Here is a 16,327-nt window from a genome sequence, read left to right as displayed (position 1 = left end):
TACCGCAAATTTGGAGCGGAAAGAAGAGGGGAGCGGGAGAGGGTGACAGACAAAAATAAACTAAGGGTCATGGAGAGCAGCGACGCTCAAGGCTAGCAGGATGCAGAAGAGCTCGTTTGACGGAGACAAGGAAGGGCCTTCGACTGATTTGGAAGAAAAGAAAGTAGCCTGGAAGTCCATAACGAGAGGTTTTACCTCGAAGCATGCGCTGTTACGCGTCGCATTATACACATGTGTGAACTTTCAATAGTAAGCGGAATACGAAGTGAATTGTGGTCAACAACAGCAACGGTGGCAACAGCAGCGAGGTCAACGTATCAGAAAAAAAAAGAGGATTATTATAGCGCTTTACCTTTCCTCTGTTTGATCTCGTTTCTCACCCTACTACACGACATCAGTCCGTTGGAAGATAGGACGATCCCTCCAGCACAAAGCGCGGCATCTGCGCGAGCACCTCCGGGACAGACAGGTGCAACACATCCACCGCCCCTGCGCTGCCGCCGCTGCCCACACGCCGTCGTCCGGCGCCACCGCCGTCGCCACCACCGACAGTTGCACTGCAGTACCCAATCATCGTCTCCGCGTCTTTAAACTTGCAGCAGTCGTGCTGGTAGAAAAAGTCCATGCGCTTCCGCTCGCTACGGTGCATGAGACGGTAGCCGACGTGACGCCAGAAAGGAATGGCCTGCACATCGGCAGAGATCATCACAAACTCAAGTCCCACCCTACTGCACCAGGCAATCAGTGCGGCATTCAGCAGCCGACCAAGCCCGTTCTTTTTGTAGCCCACACCGGTGGCAAAGAGCGGCATCTCCGCAAAGCGGATCGTTTCCTGCTGATGCACCGTCACGGTCACCGCACACACAATCTCCTGCGTGGCGAGGCAGCGCAGGTACCACGAATAGGACCCGCTAATGCGCTTGCGTGTGCGGGTGGAGAAGGAGTTGGGCAGTGCGACAATGCGGTGCAACTCCGGTGGGTCGGGATGCAAAAACTGTGAAGCGTAGAGCTCAATCACCTCCGCGCGTTCCTGTTCCGACTGCACGCAGCCAAAAAGTAACGCGTAGGGGCCCTCGCCGGTGAGTTTGGGAAAATGATCTTGAATGGACGAGCGAAGCAGCCGCTGGGCGTGCGTGCGACGTGGCAGGTGGTGAGAAGACGAAGTAGGGCTAAAGAAGTTGCTGCTGCCGGTGGGACTGGCAGCCGTAGACGACGTGGGGCTGTCCATGGAAGGCGAGCTTCCATCAATCCCGTTTAGCGTGTGCGGACCCACAGCAGCAGAACCTGCAGGGCTGCCACCACCGCCGTTCTCGCTCGCCGGAGAAGTCGGATCACCGGTCGTCGGAGAGTGTTGGTTGTCGTGGAAAAACATGAGGCGTTGAATGAAGGTGGGGTCAACAAACGTGTGCACATACACCTTCGCGATCTCGTCGCGTTCCTCCCTTGTGGCGGCCCAGTAGGTCCGTGCTAGCTGATCCTTCTGCACCTCATTCAATTTCACTGTGGAGTAGTACTTGAGCAGGATTGCCCGCTCCTCATCCGTGAGCATGGTTCTGGAAGAGCACGAATCGGTGGTGTTATTGTTACTGGCGTGGCCTTCGCGGCGTCCCTGTTCCCCTCTTTTATGCTTTAGTACAAGTGCACTTCACCTTTCGCTACAGCAGGGTAAGACGACTGGTGTTCTTCTCAAAAGTATACAAATACGCGGGTGCGATTGTGGTGTTTTGCTTTACTTATCATGACATCGATGTGACACACACACACATAGGCAAAAAGAGAAACGTCCTTTTCAGTAAACGTTGTGTTTCCCTGTCTTCTATAAGTCTCTTTATATATATATATATATATATATATGCTTTCACAGCGATGCGACCTTAGAAGAGATAATGTTGCAGTGGATTGCACGTTACCTTCTCCGTTGGCGAGGTACACCTCGCAGATGGCGCAGAGAGAGAGAGAGAAAGGAGGGCATTGGGAAAGGAGCTCGCGACAAGGATCAAAAGGCGCTATCGGGGCAAATCCTACGCGCATCACCATCCACACCACAACAGACAGAAGAACCGAACCAGATAACGCGCAGAAGGGTCTTTTGATTTCCCCGCTCTGCTTCGTAGTGCACCAAACGACGCTTTATGAAGATACAAAAATGGCGCTTCAGAGCTCACCAACTCTGGAGCGCGGGAGCCCACGAGCAGCGGAGAGCTGCCGCATCCTCTATCGTTCCTTCTGTCCTGCGTGCTTTCAAAGATTGCACGGCGCAAGACTTCCTTTGCTTAAAAATATATCGAGTTCTTCTTTTTTTCTTCGTTGTTGGTATGCAGCGTGGGTGTAAGCAGACGCAAAGGGGACGGCGACGAACACATAGGAGAAGCGCGAAAAACATTTATCATCTCCGCGCCCGTGTTCACGTGAGGAGGGGAAAAAAATGTGCAACGCACTCTTCGGTGCTCGTTGTGCACTGCATTTTACATATCGCTCTTCCTTTTCTAGGCTTGACAGCCACGTATGAGAAATCGTCGAGGTGAAGCCGAAACCGGGCCTCGCCACAGCTCACCCACATGCCACACGACAGCCGCATGACCACCAGTGTCTCTCACAGTTTCAGCTCACCGATCTTCAGCATAAACTGCTCCCTGTGCGGCTCGCGAAGTCCAATCGCCATACTCGCCATGACGGAGGTCGCGGAGGTCACGAAGAGCACGTCCGGGTCCAGCGTCTCGTTCAGCTCTCGCTGAATTGTGCTAAGAAGGTTGATCAGCAGATCGATTCGCTCGGCCTCCGACGGCACGCGCAGCACCCATTCCTCGATCTGAAACCCATCCAGCTGCCGCCGCAGCTCTTCCTCGATCAGCTGGCAGACGTAGGCTTTAAACAGACACCCGTGGGCGAAGCGCTCGTAGACAACCTTGTAGGCCTTGTAGGAGTGTAGCTGCGTCCACATCAGCGGTGCCGTCTCGCGGTGCCGCAGCGCAAAATCGCTGAGGAACCTAGCCGGGGAAAGGAGGCTGTCGCACAAGGCACGATCGCACAGGTGGAAGGCGGTGTACGGAGCCGTGACCGCGTGGAACCAGGCGGTGACCGGCGTGAGGAACTCCGTCGTGAGGGAGGTGAAGAACTTGCGCAGGATGTCGTCCGCCACGGAGAAATGCGAACACGAGGTGATGCCGTGCTCCGCTGCGGTCGGGTCCGCGTGCTTCTGAAAAGAAGCCGGCTTGGCGAAATGCGCAGCGCCGCTAGGACTCGCAGCGGTGCCAGTTGAAGGACCGGGTGGAAGGGGCAAAGTGGCGCCGTCGCTACAGCTACGACGCCACGGTGACAGCACCGCTGTCGGGCTCCCTTGCCACTGGTTGAGGCTCAGCGTGACAGACGTCCGCTGCGCGTCGGCGTCGAGCAAGGACACCATCTCCAGCCGCTTCAGCAGCATATTGGACTGCTCGGCGTGGTTCAGCAAGAAGTGCACGGACGAGTCGAAGTAGTTATGCAGGCGCTGCTGGAGGTTTGTCCGCGACATCTCCTGGTGCCCGCCTCCACGCTTGCGGTAATCCGCGGCGTGCACCGCGTCGACGGTGTTTTTGTAGTTGTCCGTGGTGAAGAGGGTGACGGTCGAGGCGGAGAGCGCCGGCAACGTGATGGGGGCCGGCGAGGCCGAGGAGGCGCCGCTGCTCCGCCCCTCAGCTTCCTGTCGGCGGCTGCCCGTGCTCAGTGGCACCGGTGCGGTGCTGCCGCCTGTGGCGGTAGAGTTCGTGGAGTCCGCCCGCATGTGCACGCCCGCCACCGCCGCCGTCGCCCCCTCAGCTTTGCCGTTGGCCTGTTCATCCGTGTCACTCACCGTCGACGTAATTCTCCCCACGGCCGCAGAGGCAGCGGAGGAGGACGGGCGAGACGCCGGCGTAGACGAGCGCAGCAACGGCGCCGCCTCCACGTCGTCGGAGGAAGACTCCAGCGCGTACGTGGCGTGCGGGTCTGCCTGGTAGGCCGCCGCCGGCTCCGGTGTGGGGGACGTGGTCGCCGATGCCGTGCCCGCCGCTCCGTTCATCGCTTTACTGGTGGGGACGTGGACGAGGCCGGAGAGGGAGACGCCGCTGGCAGTGCTGGAGGGCCCTGTCGTTGTGGTGAGGGTGTGAAGGTGGTGGTCGGCGTGAAGGGGCGAGGCCACCGTCGTGGTGCTGCTGCCGTTATTGTCGACGCCGCCGCCGCCTGCGCTGGCGTAGCTGTCTAACAGCGAACACGAATCAAAAGCCGCCTCGCCATTCACCGGCAACGGTGACACGGGAAAGCTGCTGTTATGGTGGCCATGCATGGGCGGCGTGGATGGGGCATGCAGGCCGGTGGGGCTATTGTGCGTCTGCGGCGTCGGCGTGGTGACGAACGGTAGAAAGGAAGAGGAGGGGGGAACAGGAGCGCCTTGGCGGTGCCACGCCGGACCACCCCCACCCCCACCAGAACGGTTCTCCCGCACCGTCGACGCCGCCGTCGACGAGGTAGGAGACGCGACAGACCCATTCACCACGTTTGCGGTATTGCGGTCCATCACGACCAGCAGGCTCGGCCACCCACTGAAGCTGCGGAGCAGAAAAGGGTTCGTGCCGGCGACAATCAACGCCTCGTTCGTCGGGAAGGGCAGGGCCTTGCCCATGCGACTCAGACGTGGGAAGTCTTCGTTCTGCACCGTGAAGTACGAACGCAGCGTGCCGTTGAACTGAATTGGCAGAATCAACGACGCAACACTGAAGGCAGTAGCAGAGGCGACGCAGGGCGTGTTGCTTAGTATGAGGAGCGGCTCGTGCCGCAGCAGCAGCTCCCAGACGTAGGTGAGGTGGTGAAGCTGCTCACCGAGGAGACTGAAGAGGGGCAGAACGTCGTTGCCGAACGAGCTGCCGCGGTATCGGGCGTTGCCGCGGGCCACCTCCACCAGCTCCACCCGCTCATCCACCTTCATGCACGTGCGCACGGCAGCACAGCTGCTGCGTGTGGCGCGAATCGACTGTCGCAGGGAGTGCGCCGGTGTTAAAAAGACTAACGCCTGCTGGAGAAGATTGACGGAGTAGCGCACCTGCGGGTGCGGCGAGGGCCACTGCGCCAGCTCCTGCATCGCGTCGCGCAGCACGTCCTCCTGCGAGTAGTGCTCAGGTGAGTAGGATTGATCCACTTCGAAGTAGGCCTCCGGGAAGGGGCTCATAGCGCTCGACACGGGCACCTTTTCAGTGTCCGGTGAGAGCGTGCAGCACTGACAAAAGCGCGGCGCCACCACGCGAAGAACTAGTTCGTGCACGTTGTAGTAGGGCAGGTGGGAGAGCAGCACGACCACTTGCTGCACGTAGTGGCGCGGGACATTCAGATCGTGCTTTTGGCGGTAGAAGGCCGCGCCGTACAGCTCCGGCACCGTGTTGCCAGTGGTGGGCGGCGCCACTGTCTGCGAGAAGCTCTCCGCTGCCGCCGTCGTGCAGTCTGCCATGGTGAAGTAGAAGATGAAGTTGTAACCGCAGTCCGGGTTGCAGTCGGGAAACGCACAACGCAGGAGCTTTGACTTGCCCTCCTCGGTGATCGCGTTGGGTGGGGTGATGCATTCGATCTTGGGGCCGATATCAAGATCGAAGCGAATCGACACGAGACAGTCCACCCATGAGGAGAGCGCCATGATGAGGAATGACTAATAACAATAACAAGAAGGAACAGCAGAAGATGTGCGTCGGACAACCTCCACAAAGCAGGAGAAAAAAACGACGTACGATGAAACAAGAGAAAACAAAACAGAAGTAATCGGTGGTAACGGAGAGCCAAAAGGACCTACTGCGGCCATCAAAAAAGTGAAGAAAAATAAGGTAAGCGACAAAAAGAAAGCCGTGCCGGAGCGCGGTTGGTGTTGTATAATGACCACACAGCTTTCAATAGGAAGCACCGCAGAATGCTGGGACCACGCACCGTGCTCTCAATGGAGCTCAATTACAAACACCTTTGGAGGTGAGTTCTTTCCTACAACGCTAATTCTTTTGCTTTAGACGCTTGTTTGAAAGGAAGTGATGAGAAAAGAAGAAAAAAAGAGTTGTTATGGCTAGCAACATACAGTCACCAACCCTGCCAGCAATACCTGCAGCGCTGTCTATACCTGTAGCTGGCGAAAGCTTGAGGAACGAGAACGATTAAAGATGAAGAGAAGAGAAGAGAAGAAGATGCCATACGAGAAGCACAGAGGACGAATGCAAATGCGTGAAAGACGCGAAGAGGTAACATATGAAGTTTGAAGAAACTGGAGGCAAAAAGAAAAGAGAAATCGTTGAGGCTTGAGACTGGCGCGGCGAGCCACCAAAGGAAGTGCGTGCGTGGCGCAAGGGAGACAAACTTGTCCCTACCTCTTCTTCTTCTTTCCTTTTTTTTTTTGATGGAGAGAGACTTTCGTTGGTGCGACAAACTGCCTCCCTGTTCTTGCACTTTTCTCCCCGCTCTAAAGCACATATATAGGAACGCTCAAGTTATACTTTTCATTCTACGTGTCATCCACACTGCTTTTCGCAGAAGAGCGTTACATATATTACCTTGTGAAGAGAACGTCGATGAACTATCAAGGAAAGATATCGCAATGAAGTTTGTCGGTATCCTCTTCTGTAAAATACCAATAATAAAAAACTAAACGGTTTTCCAAAGTTTCCAACGAAAAAAAAGGTAGCTTCTGGGGAGTCCACGGGGCTAATGCTCCAACACGTCGAAAGCCATGTGTGGCATCTTGTGACGAGTGGAAAAGGCCAAAGAATGCAGAGCATATAACTTCTCATCTTGGGCGAGCACACCCAGAAAGAAAGAACAAAAGGAAGGAAGAAGAAAGAGAAAACAAAAGGAAATTAGTGGCAACAGCAACACGTAGATAGTAATAATAATAATAGCAAGGAACATACACTCAAAGAACAAATAAAAAAAAACGCGCCAACTAACTGGGGCTCAACGTTTTAACAAAGAAGCAGAAGCGCCGTAGAACTCTGGCGAAGAAAATAGGAAAGAAAAAACGAAAACAACAAACTGAAAGACTGCCCCAACGACGTGCGTCAAGATTCCATCTGCGCGCAGATTTCTGGTTTACGCACGTACGAGCTGAGCTTGCGCAGCGCACGTTGGTGAAAAGTAAACCTTACGGCTGTCTCCGCAACAAACCTTTTCGCAAATTGCTTCGCTCCCTTGTCCTTCTTCACAGAATAACAACAAGATTATCTTTAGAGAAAAAAAAAAGATGGCAGCGCGAGACGCTGCAGGTAAATGTCGCCTAGTGGGGGAGAGGTAAAAAGAAAAGAAACGCGTGACCTTGCGTGGCTACAGAAGGAAAACAAAAGCTTATTGAACGTAGACTTAGGCGCGAGGCACCTCCGTGAAGAGTAGAACAAAATGCGAATCGTTACGAGGAAAAAAAAGTACAGGAGATCGCCGCCTATAAAATAAAAAAAGAAAGACATCAAGAAAACAAGGGGTATTCAAGGCAGTTTGAACGCCCAAATTCTTCTCTTCAATCGCACACTTATGCAAAAGCTGTCACACCTTGCACACCACAGGGAATCCCACGCAAACAATTCGTCGTGCGTAAACCGGTCCACGACTTCTCCGTCTATTTGCGCGTTTCCTCTCTCCACCCGGCCAGAAAGAACGAGTCGTACCGATGCGTCCGTAAAACATCACGAGTCAGTTACCATCAGCTACTACTGCTTCTCATCCTTTTCAATTTTCCTTTTCTTCTTTTTTAAACCCTACTTAGCACCTCTCTCGTTCGCTCGCGACTCGGGCACGCTTTGGATCCACTAATTGCCGTCGTGCATCACGTTTCCGTCGGCGTCGCGTTGAGGAAAAATGGACCCTGAAAATCCAGCGGGCATCGTTGACGACGCCGTCTTCTCAAAGAGGCTGTGAGAGCGCTGATTGTCCGACCCGCCGTGTATCCGTGCAGTCGAGCGCGTCATGCGGTAACTTGTCGAGCTGTGCCCCGACCGCGGCACCTGCCCTGCCGTGCGACTCTGCACCACCGTGCTCCACGTCGCGCTGCCAAAGAATTCCAGCGGCGCACTTATGCCGGACACCTGCGAAACCGACGTGCTCTCGAACGAGGTGTTCCCCAGGTGATCCGTCGTCGCGAGGCCGATGTGGCTGAGCGAATTTTCGGTCCCGGCGATGCTCCGGCGCGCAGATGCGCCGCGGAGCGGCGACTCGTCCGCCAGCAGCGTCATGCTGCCCGGTTCATTCGATGGGCGGTCATCGCTGCGGAGCGTGTCGTTTTCGGCGATGCGCGGCGACGGCCAGGAGTGGCTCTCGCGCTCCATGAGAGTGCCCGCCAGACCGGCTTCGCTGGCGACGCTGCCGCGCTTCGAAGCGCTCAGCGAGTTTCGCAACGCCATGCCGCTGCCTGCCGTGCTGCGGTTGGCGCCCGTCGGTGGGCGGGTGCCCGCTGTGTTGCTGCAGAAGAACCGCGGCGCCGTCCAGGAGCCGTTCATGGGGGTCATGAACGGGGAGGCAGGACTGGTCGAGTGAGCGTGCCCGTTGTTTCCGCTGACGTTGTCGGCCAAGTGCGGAATCATTAACGTCGTCTTCCCTCGTGCGCCAAAGCTGTTGGCGGGGCTGGCGGGGCTGGCGTAAGCGGGGTAGTCGTCGTGGTCCTCATTGCCGACCCCGCTGTCTCGCTGCTGTTGTTGCCGCAGCCGCTGGCGCTGCTCTAGCTGCGTCACCGCCCACTCCAGATAGATGTTGGCCCTCGGGGATGGGCTGTCGTCGTCATACATTCCCTCCGCCGCCTCCATTGCGGCGGCGGTCGTGTTCGGGCCCTGTCCAGAGAGAGTGGCCGTGGCTGTGGGGGTCGCAGCAGACCCGTGCAGCCCCACCGCAGCGGCCGCGGCCGCCACAACAGTCGACGAGAACGACTTCCGGTTCGTGGGGCCCGAAAGGGGGGAGTGGCTGTCGTGCGGCCACTTCATGATGGGGCTGTAAGGCGACGTCCGCAGCGGTGGAAGAGCGAGGGAGGGGTTAATGGACGTTTTGGATAGCGTCGTCGGCGTACTCTTGTGCTCCTTGGTCTGTGACCCATGCTGCGCACTCGTTTCTGCTGTTGCTTGGGCGGCTGCGTTGTGAGCGCCCGAGGCGACGTTGTTGGTGCAGAAAGTGCTGCCTTTTGGTGGCAAGGCGCAGCTCGTTGCACTTTCGGCGCCGTCGTCTGCCGACGAGCTACGCGACGGTCGCTCTATCGTTTCTGCGAATTCATCCAGCGCGGTGAACAGCTTTGGCGAGTCCGCTGCGTAGGTGCTTTGCTCTGCAGGGTGCAGCACAGACACGGTGAGCGGCTCTAACGGACCGGTGTGCGTGCTGCCGCTGTCGTTCAAAATAAGGGTTGCCGGCAACGGCGGTCGCTGCGACAACCGGCTGTTCACGGAGTCCGCACCGGGTGGCACCGTGGACGCCCGCATGATGTGCGGTGACGGAGACGAGGTACTGTAGTTAGAGTCCATTTTGCTGTTTTCAATCGACTGCTGGCCACAGTCGAGGGGCCCAGAAAAGATGCTGCTGTCGCGCAGTGACGCTAACCGCACGTGTGCGGGGCGTCCGCCCTCCCCCGCACCGCCGGCACTGCCGCTGTTGCTGCCGCCCAGTTGTCTGTTGGCTGCATTTTCCATGATGCATTTGGGACTCAACGGGCGGTTGCTATCCAGAGACGGTAGGGCCGTGGCGGTGTGCTTGATTGGCGACGAGCCCGCACACGCATGCAGCGCCTTCTCCGTCTTTCTCGCCTCCTCCACTGCTAAGGCAGCGTTGCGCTCATGCGGCTGCGATGGGATGTCGGACCTGCACAAAAGTGGACTGGTGAGTCGGCAGACGGTCTGCTCCACCGCTGTGGAGGCGGCTTGATACGCCTCGGCGACGGCGCAGGCAAGGTAGCCCTCCCTCTCCCACGCTTCTTGCCCACCCGCCGCTCTCCCCCGCGGCCCCCCGTACGAGGCGGTCGACTGACGCGCGCGGCGCTGACTCGTCCTCGGCTTCGTGCTCGTGTCGTCGGCGAGGAAGCAGCCAAGTGCCAGCTCCGCCAAGTAGTGATGGATCAGTCGCGAGACGTCGTTCAGCGCGGCCTCGCATTCTAGCACCTCATGCTGGTGTGCCTGTCGACGGAAGAGGCTCGGTGATGCGCCGAGTGCGGATAAGGGCAGCTGCAGCATCAGCATATACGACGGAGGAAAGGCTGAAGTGACGGTAGAGAGCGCAGCGAGATGCTGGGTGAGGCTTTTGTGCTGCACGTACAGGCCCGCCAGCTCAGAAAGGACCCACTGGCGACGCTGCTGTTGCGGAGAAAGGAGAGGAGGAGAATCGCCAGAGGGAGCAGCGCTGTTGGCAGCGTTGGAGACCAGATGAGACGACAGTGGCACGCTGCTCTGTGCCAGTGCGGTGACGTCAGCCGCTTGGCATGAGTCTGCTTGCAGCTGGAGATGTCCGTCCTCGCGGCTCTGGTGATCGCGAAACATGTTGTGCCGCTGCCTCCTAGGTCGCTGCTGGGCGTGCGACGGTGGTGGTGGTGGTGGTGGTGAGAGCCAACGCTGCTGCGCCGTGCCGCCCGGCACCGGATTCTGCAGCGGCCGAGGCGACGACCAAGGAAGCGATGCAGCACCTGCCGCTGTTGCTGCTGCAGCGGCGGCGGCGGATGGCCGTGTGGGTCGCACCGTCGAGTGAGGAACCGTGAAGACTATGGGGTTCGTAGTCGGTGCCGTCGCCGCCACCGCCTCTAGCGAGGGTGCGCTGAACGATGGACTGCTAAGCTCCGACAGCGACGCCGAGGGCGGGCGGTGAGGCGGCAGCGTCTGCCGCGGCGGCGGCGGGTGGGCCGGGCCGCGGAGGAAATCCTCATTTGCAAGTCGCGGCTGTCGCTCGGGCACATGGCTCGCCTCCGCCAGCTGTGCACTCATGCCTGGGCTGTTCCTAACGGCGCACCTCGATGGCGGAGACCTTTCGCGCGGAACGTAGTACGGCGAGAGTGCTGATATCTGCTCCCATCGCGGCTGTCGACTCCGCGGCAGACGTGCCGGGCTGGCGGTGGTGGGGGAGGAGCTGGGTTCGAGAGAGGGCGAGGAAGAGTGGAGGGGCACCGGCCCGTTGGCCGCAGCGGCTGCACGCAGGGTGCGGCGGCTTGGGTGGTGTGCAACCGCCTTCGCGGTACGGCTGAAGGACAGCGTTGAATAGCGCGGCACGTGTGGGCTGAGCGGGGAACGAAGGTCCGTCGAAGAATCCCCACCAACCGTGTTACTCAGGGTACCGCTACTATGGCTATTGCTGTTGCGTTTGCGGCTACTGCTGCGATGGTGCGGTGCGTCTTCTCCGCTGTCTTGGGTTGTGGGGGAAACTGAGGTGCTCGTGGCTGTGGTGACAGCAGGACCGTAAGGATGGGGAGTCGTCCACGGTGTTACCGTGGGTGGTGACGCTATCTTGCGCGGCCACCGCTGCAAGTCCTGATGGGGCAGCATGGGATGCCGCGTGGAGAGTGGGGACGGTTGCTGGAGCTTGGAGTGGTGGCGGTAGCGGGGCTGTGACTGTGCCTGCGAATTCGAAGGCAGCCGCTTAGCAGGTGAGAGGGGCCGCAGCCGGCTCGCTTCCTGACTCTTCTGTCTGTTGGGAGACGAGTTTGCTTTGACGCCTGTGTGAGAAGCCGAAGACGAAGAAATGCTGAGCAGCTCGGTCGGCACCTTTCCTGGTGGGCGTCGGTGAACGGGAAGAGGTGGGACATACACGGAAGAGGGTATCGACGCCGTTGCGGACGTGCTTATGGAGGCCCACGCAGAGGGAGAAGAGCGAGGACAGGCGGCAGCGGTGGTGGAAGGAAAAGGAGGCGGCGGCGGCGGTGGTAGAGGAGGCGACGGCACGTCGCCGTGCCTGGCCTTCTCCTCACCCGACGCCGATACCGTCTCGCGAGCTTTACTTTCAGCGTTGTCGTTGGCGCTGTGGTGCGCGGCGGTGCGTAAGCGCCATCGTATCTCGCGGCAAAGCGCCGCGATAGCCGAGTCCTGTGTAACGGCGACGGGGTACGCGTCGTCCGTGTCGGAGAAGGACCGCGTGAGACTTGCCACACTAGCGGCGAGCGAGGAGGTGCTGCGGCTGTGGCTGACGGAGACGTACGGGGCGACACCGACTGCCAGCCCCGACGTGGGCTGCGGAAGACTGTCGCGGGGTGGCACATCACCGCCGATGGCGCTGCTGCGTTGTTGAGATGCAGGGAAGGTCGTTGCCCCTCCAACGTGTCCGCCTTCGCCACTTTTGGTGGAGACCGACGTACCACCAGCTGCGTACACCCCCGAGGGAATATCCGTCAGCAGAACAAGATGAAACATAACGGGTACGGCGTCTTTTTCTGTGTCAGCGGTGCCACCGGTGTTTTGCATATACACTTTCCTCTTGTCTGCGATGTGGCCACCATCAAGCGGGTGCTGCAGGCCAGCCTCCATGATCTTCTCAAAGGTGGCCAAGTCGATCTGCTCCCCTTTGATGTTGCCGTCCTCATCCACGTGCACACCGTCACACACGCATAACACGGTAGCCAGGTTCAGGCGCAGCTCAAACAGCTGCAGCGCCTCGCTCAGTCGCTCGAAGCTGACGCGGCGGTGCGCGCCTTGGCGGCCCTCGGCGAGCTCTGCAAACGCCCTGCGTATCACGTAGGACCACAGCGCCACATCCCCGCACAACACACTGTCCGCACGGCCCCTGCTTGGCGCAGGCGGCGTTGCGCTGTATCCACCTGCGGCGCCGGCTAAGGGGAAAGAAGGAGAGCTTGGGTCAGGGCAGTTCGCTTCACCACTCGGAGGTGCCGACGTCGATCCCGGCGCGGCACCCCGCCTCGTCGCAGCGTCTGGAGAACGAACGTCAGGTTTGTGAAGCGCCACTGCCGAAGGAAGAAAAGTCAACGGAGAGGCGGTGAGAACGCTGGAAAACGATGTTTTTGTGTGCATGAGATACCTGGCTGCGTGGGGCGATGTCGGATGCTCCATGGCGGAGGTAGGCGTTGCAGGCCGCGGGGCGGTCGCACTCGGTGTGAATACACCGCTCCCGGTTTTTTCCGCGTCATCGCCCGTACCACCAATCCTGGTGGCCGCCGGGCTTTCCATGCTTCGTTGAAGGCTGTTGCTCAGCTTCCATTCTTTGACTGAGTGCGAAGTCCTTTCCGACTTGAGCACGCCGGCGAAAAGCAACGCGTCATCCAAGGTAAAAGACGCACGCACAGCCGCTGAGTCGCCGGTGAGTGTCCTCGCGCCACTGGCGGCCGAGTTCATCACTTCATGAAAGCGGGCGGTTCCAAAACACCTCTCCGCCTGGCGCAGCAGCTCCGCCGCCGACGGCGACGGGCCGGTCGCAGCAGACGTCGTCTGATTCTCGTTGTGGTGCGCCGTCTCGTACAGCTTGCGCAGTAGACGTACGACACCCCCTTCTGCCAACGCCGCTGCTGTGCTTCCTTGATAGGTTTGAAAGGCGCGGGTCACAGCGTGGCGCTCGTCCGTGGTGAGAGGAGGACATGCCGGGAAGGGTGCACGCACGCAGGCTGTGGCGTCAGCGTCACGGTGCGATGTGCTGGCCCGCTCCTCCCCCACACTGTCGTTGCAAATGGACGAAGAAAAAGACAAATCCTCTGCGTACGCGGGACTGAGAAAGCTACGGTTCTCTTCGGTGGACACCACTGCCGCAGCCATTGAACTCATTCTGGGAGGGCTGGTCGACTTGGCCGTACTTTCAACGGGGCTTCGTCGCACGGCAGGCCTGCGATGCGGCTTCTCTTTGGCAGTTATCGAAGGTGTCGCACGTTGAGTTCCGTCTCGCCCGCCTCTCTTCGATGTTTGCGCAACATGACCTTTCTGTGTGGCGAGTGCGACCGCGTCTTTCGTTGCTGAAAGCAACTTCTTCGCATCGCTGCTGCCGCTCTGACCGCCAGCGGTGCCGTGGTGTGGCGGAGGTAGTGGTGGCGCCTTCGACGCGGTTTGTGAAGTCAGGGGCTCCTCCTTTTCCTCGTGACGGCGACCACTCGTGCCTGTGCTGTCCGTCTCGAGAGACAGGCGGACAGCCTTGCGGCTGACAGAGGTGAAGGCGACCGAACTCAGCTTGGAAGAGTTCGCGAGGCGCAGACGCTGCTGCGGAGGTTTTCGTCGTCGATGAAATTGCATTGCGGTTGAAGCTGTAACTCTGCCACAGATGGTGCTCATCGTGTGTGTGTGTGTGTGTAAAAGGGGGGGAGGTCACTTGGCTTCCCGCGCCGATGCAGCCTTGTTCCAGCTTTCCAGAAACTTAATGAGAGTGAAGAAGAGAAAAAAGGTTTTTATGATGAAAGAAGACAACGCCCGTAACAAAAAAAAAACAAAGAAAAGGTTCGAGGAGAGAAACTTGAAAAGAGAAAAGAAGAAAACCTTATCGGGTGTTATTGCTCGTTCGTCAGCTTTGCACTGCCACACGTCAACACGATGGCCAATGCGAGAATGTTTGTACAACGCCGAGAACGGAAGAGCAGAGACCGGCGAAGCACGTTGAAAAACGCAACGGGTACTCTCGCGCAGAGAGAAAGAAAAAAAACGAAAACGGAAAGAAGACTGATAGAAAATCCAACTGAAACACAATAAAGAAGCGGCAAAGACACAAAACGAAAACAAACAAACACGCACACCGAGAGGAGTAGAGAGGAGGCGAAAAAAGGGTTTAGAACCAACAACAATAAAAAGCACCGCTGAGAATTGAACAAACCGAGTTTTAATCGAATGCACTTGGGACGCACGCGGGTTGAGAACAGAAGCGGCACACAAGTTGTCTGGGCTCCTTGACGGTGCGTTCCTTTACTTCCGCTTTAAGATCAACAGAAAGAAATGGAGAGAAGGAGAGAGACAAAAAAAAAAAGACAGCTCTCTATCGTTGCGAGTAAATCGGGCAGCTTGTCACGTTACATCTCAGGTGCACACGCACACCCCAGGTTAAAAAGGTGAAGAACAAAAGAAAAAGAAAGAACTCTTTAAAAAGAAAGTAAGTAAACGATAAGTAATAGAGGTGGAGAAACTACGTTGAGAAAAACCAGAAGAAAGAAGTAACAAAGAGAGAGAGAGAGAGACAGGCGTCTACAATTGTCCTTACGTACAACGAAATAATTTAAAAGAAACAGAAACAAACAAGTAGACGAAGAAATAACAAAAATTGCCGCCCTTTTTCTTTTAACTATCACGCAGTTGCGGGGAATTATAGTCGATGTGCAAACGAGAAGTTTCCCCGCCAAAAAAAGGCGTAATAATAAATGTATTTTTAAGTACAGAAATACAAGAATGAATGAGGCCGAAGCAGAAAACAGAGGAAATAATGCCAGTCTGCGATATTTATTTATATGTATGTATAAGGAAGAGCCCACACATATAACTATATATACAAAAGAGGGTTTGCGGCGATCGCAAACTGAAAAAAGGCAAAAAAAAACCTTTCAGAAAGGGGGGAAACGGCGCGTCCTTTTCAATTACTTCTTCTTTGGGTTCCTCCCTGCTCGTCACGGAGTAAAAAAAAAAACCCAACTTCTTTTTCTTACTGCGGTTTCACGCACTGCGACGAAAAGAATTCGTTTTAATAATCCTTACAGGAACAAGAAAGACGACAGACCGTATTCGCAGTTATTTCTCCGCGGCATTCGCTTGAGCTGTCATACGTCCCGTCACTTCCCGTGAATATCGCTTCTCTGTGTTGTTCCTAACTAGTGAAGCGTACTAGCACGGAGTGAAGAATACGGCCTACGTTAAAAAAAGGGGGGGAGGAAGTGGTCGTGCCGGCGACTGGGAGGTGCAAAGGAAGAGAAAAGATTGAATGTTCATTTTCTTTTCTTTTTACTGTTGTGTTTTTTATAGTGGGATACAGTTAAAGCAGTGTTGATGAAGGGTGCTGCGTATTTGTCTCTTTCAAGTAATCAAAACGATCCTCATGTGTAGTTGAAGAAGCTTGGGTCTCCTGCTTGCGTATTGCCACTGTGATGCGTAAGCCACAAGTTTTTTTTTGTTTTCAATGTGCAGAACTGAGAGGGAACAGCACCAATGAATTCGAGGCAAAGGATGGGAAGGCAGAAAGTGGCTGCGTGCCGAAGGAGTCGCACAACGGGCTTTCAGCTCGTCGAATGAACGAGTGTGCGCATCCATGTGAGAGCGAGCTGGTGGTTCATATATATATGTATATATGCAGCTGGAAGGGGGGGGAATGCATAAGAGTCACCCCGTTAATCCTCCTTTCTTTTCGGCGTGAAAACGAGTGGCACAACCGTCACTCTTCGCGTCATCGTCGCCGCACGTTCGAGTCATTTTTTTCTCCCACAAACTCAACACGTGGAAAA

At 56.9% G+C, this 16,327-nt stretch overlaps 3 protein-coding genes across 4 annotated transcripts; all 3 read right to left on the bottom strand.

Moving 5' to 3' along the window:
- Nucleotides 1–394: 394 nt before the first annotated feature.
- On the bottom strand, nt 395–1,549 carry ABB37_05149 (hypothetical protein; the record flags this gene model as incomplete). Its single annotated transcript, XM_015803087.1, has 1 exon — nt 395–1,549. One exon carries the CDS (start codon nt 1,547–1,549, stop codon nt 395–397), a length of 1,155 nt encoding a protein of 384 aa, XP_015658603.1.
- Nucleotides 1,550–2,593: 1,044 nt separating this feature from the next.
- On the bottom strand, nt 2,594–6,124 carry ABB37_05148 (hypothetical protein; the record flags this gene model as incomplete). The annotated part of the gene is made up of 1 exon (XM_015803086.1): nt 2,594–6,124. The coding sequence occupies exon 1, from the start codon at nt 5,636–5,638 to the stop codon at nt 2,594–2,596; it is 3,045 nt and encodes a 1,014-aa protein (XP_015658602.1). The 5' UTR covers nt 5,639–6,124.
- A 1,654-nt stretch (nt 6,125–7,778) lies between these two features.
- Nucleotides 7,779–16,017, bottom strand: ABB37_05147 (hemagglutinin-like protein; the record flags this gene model as incomplete). 2 transcript variants are annotated; one of them, XM_015803084.1, is made up of 1 exon in its annotated part: nt 7,779–16,017. In XM_015803084.1, exon 1 carries the CDS (start codon nt 14,184–14,186, stop codon nt 7,779–7,781), a length of 6,408 nt encoding a protein of 2,135 aa, XP_015658600.1. In that variant the 5' UTR covers nt 14,187–16,017. The 2 variants fall into 2 exon arrangements, with proteins under 2 accessions (XP_015658600.1, XP_015658601.1); XM_015803085.1 differs by having other exon boundaries at nt 7,779–15,970.
- Nucleotides 16,018–16,327: the final 310 nt, after the last annotated feature.

Source organism: Leptomonas pyrrhocoris, assembly GCF_001293395.1.
Source record: "Leptomonas pyrrhocoris isolate H10 chromosome Unknown, whole genome shotgun sequence".
Lineage (NCBI taxonomy): Eukaryota > Euglenozoa > Kinetoplastea > Trypanosomatida > Trypanosomatidae > Leptomonas > Leptomonas pyrrhocoris.
The sequence above is the reverse complement of the archived record's forward strand: the minus strand, read 5'-3'. Positions and strand labels throughout refer to the sequence as shown.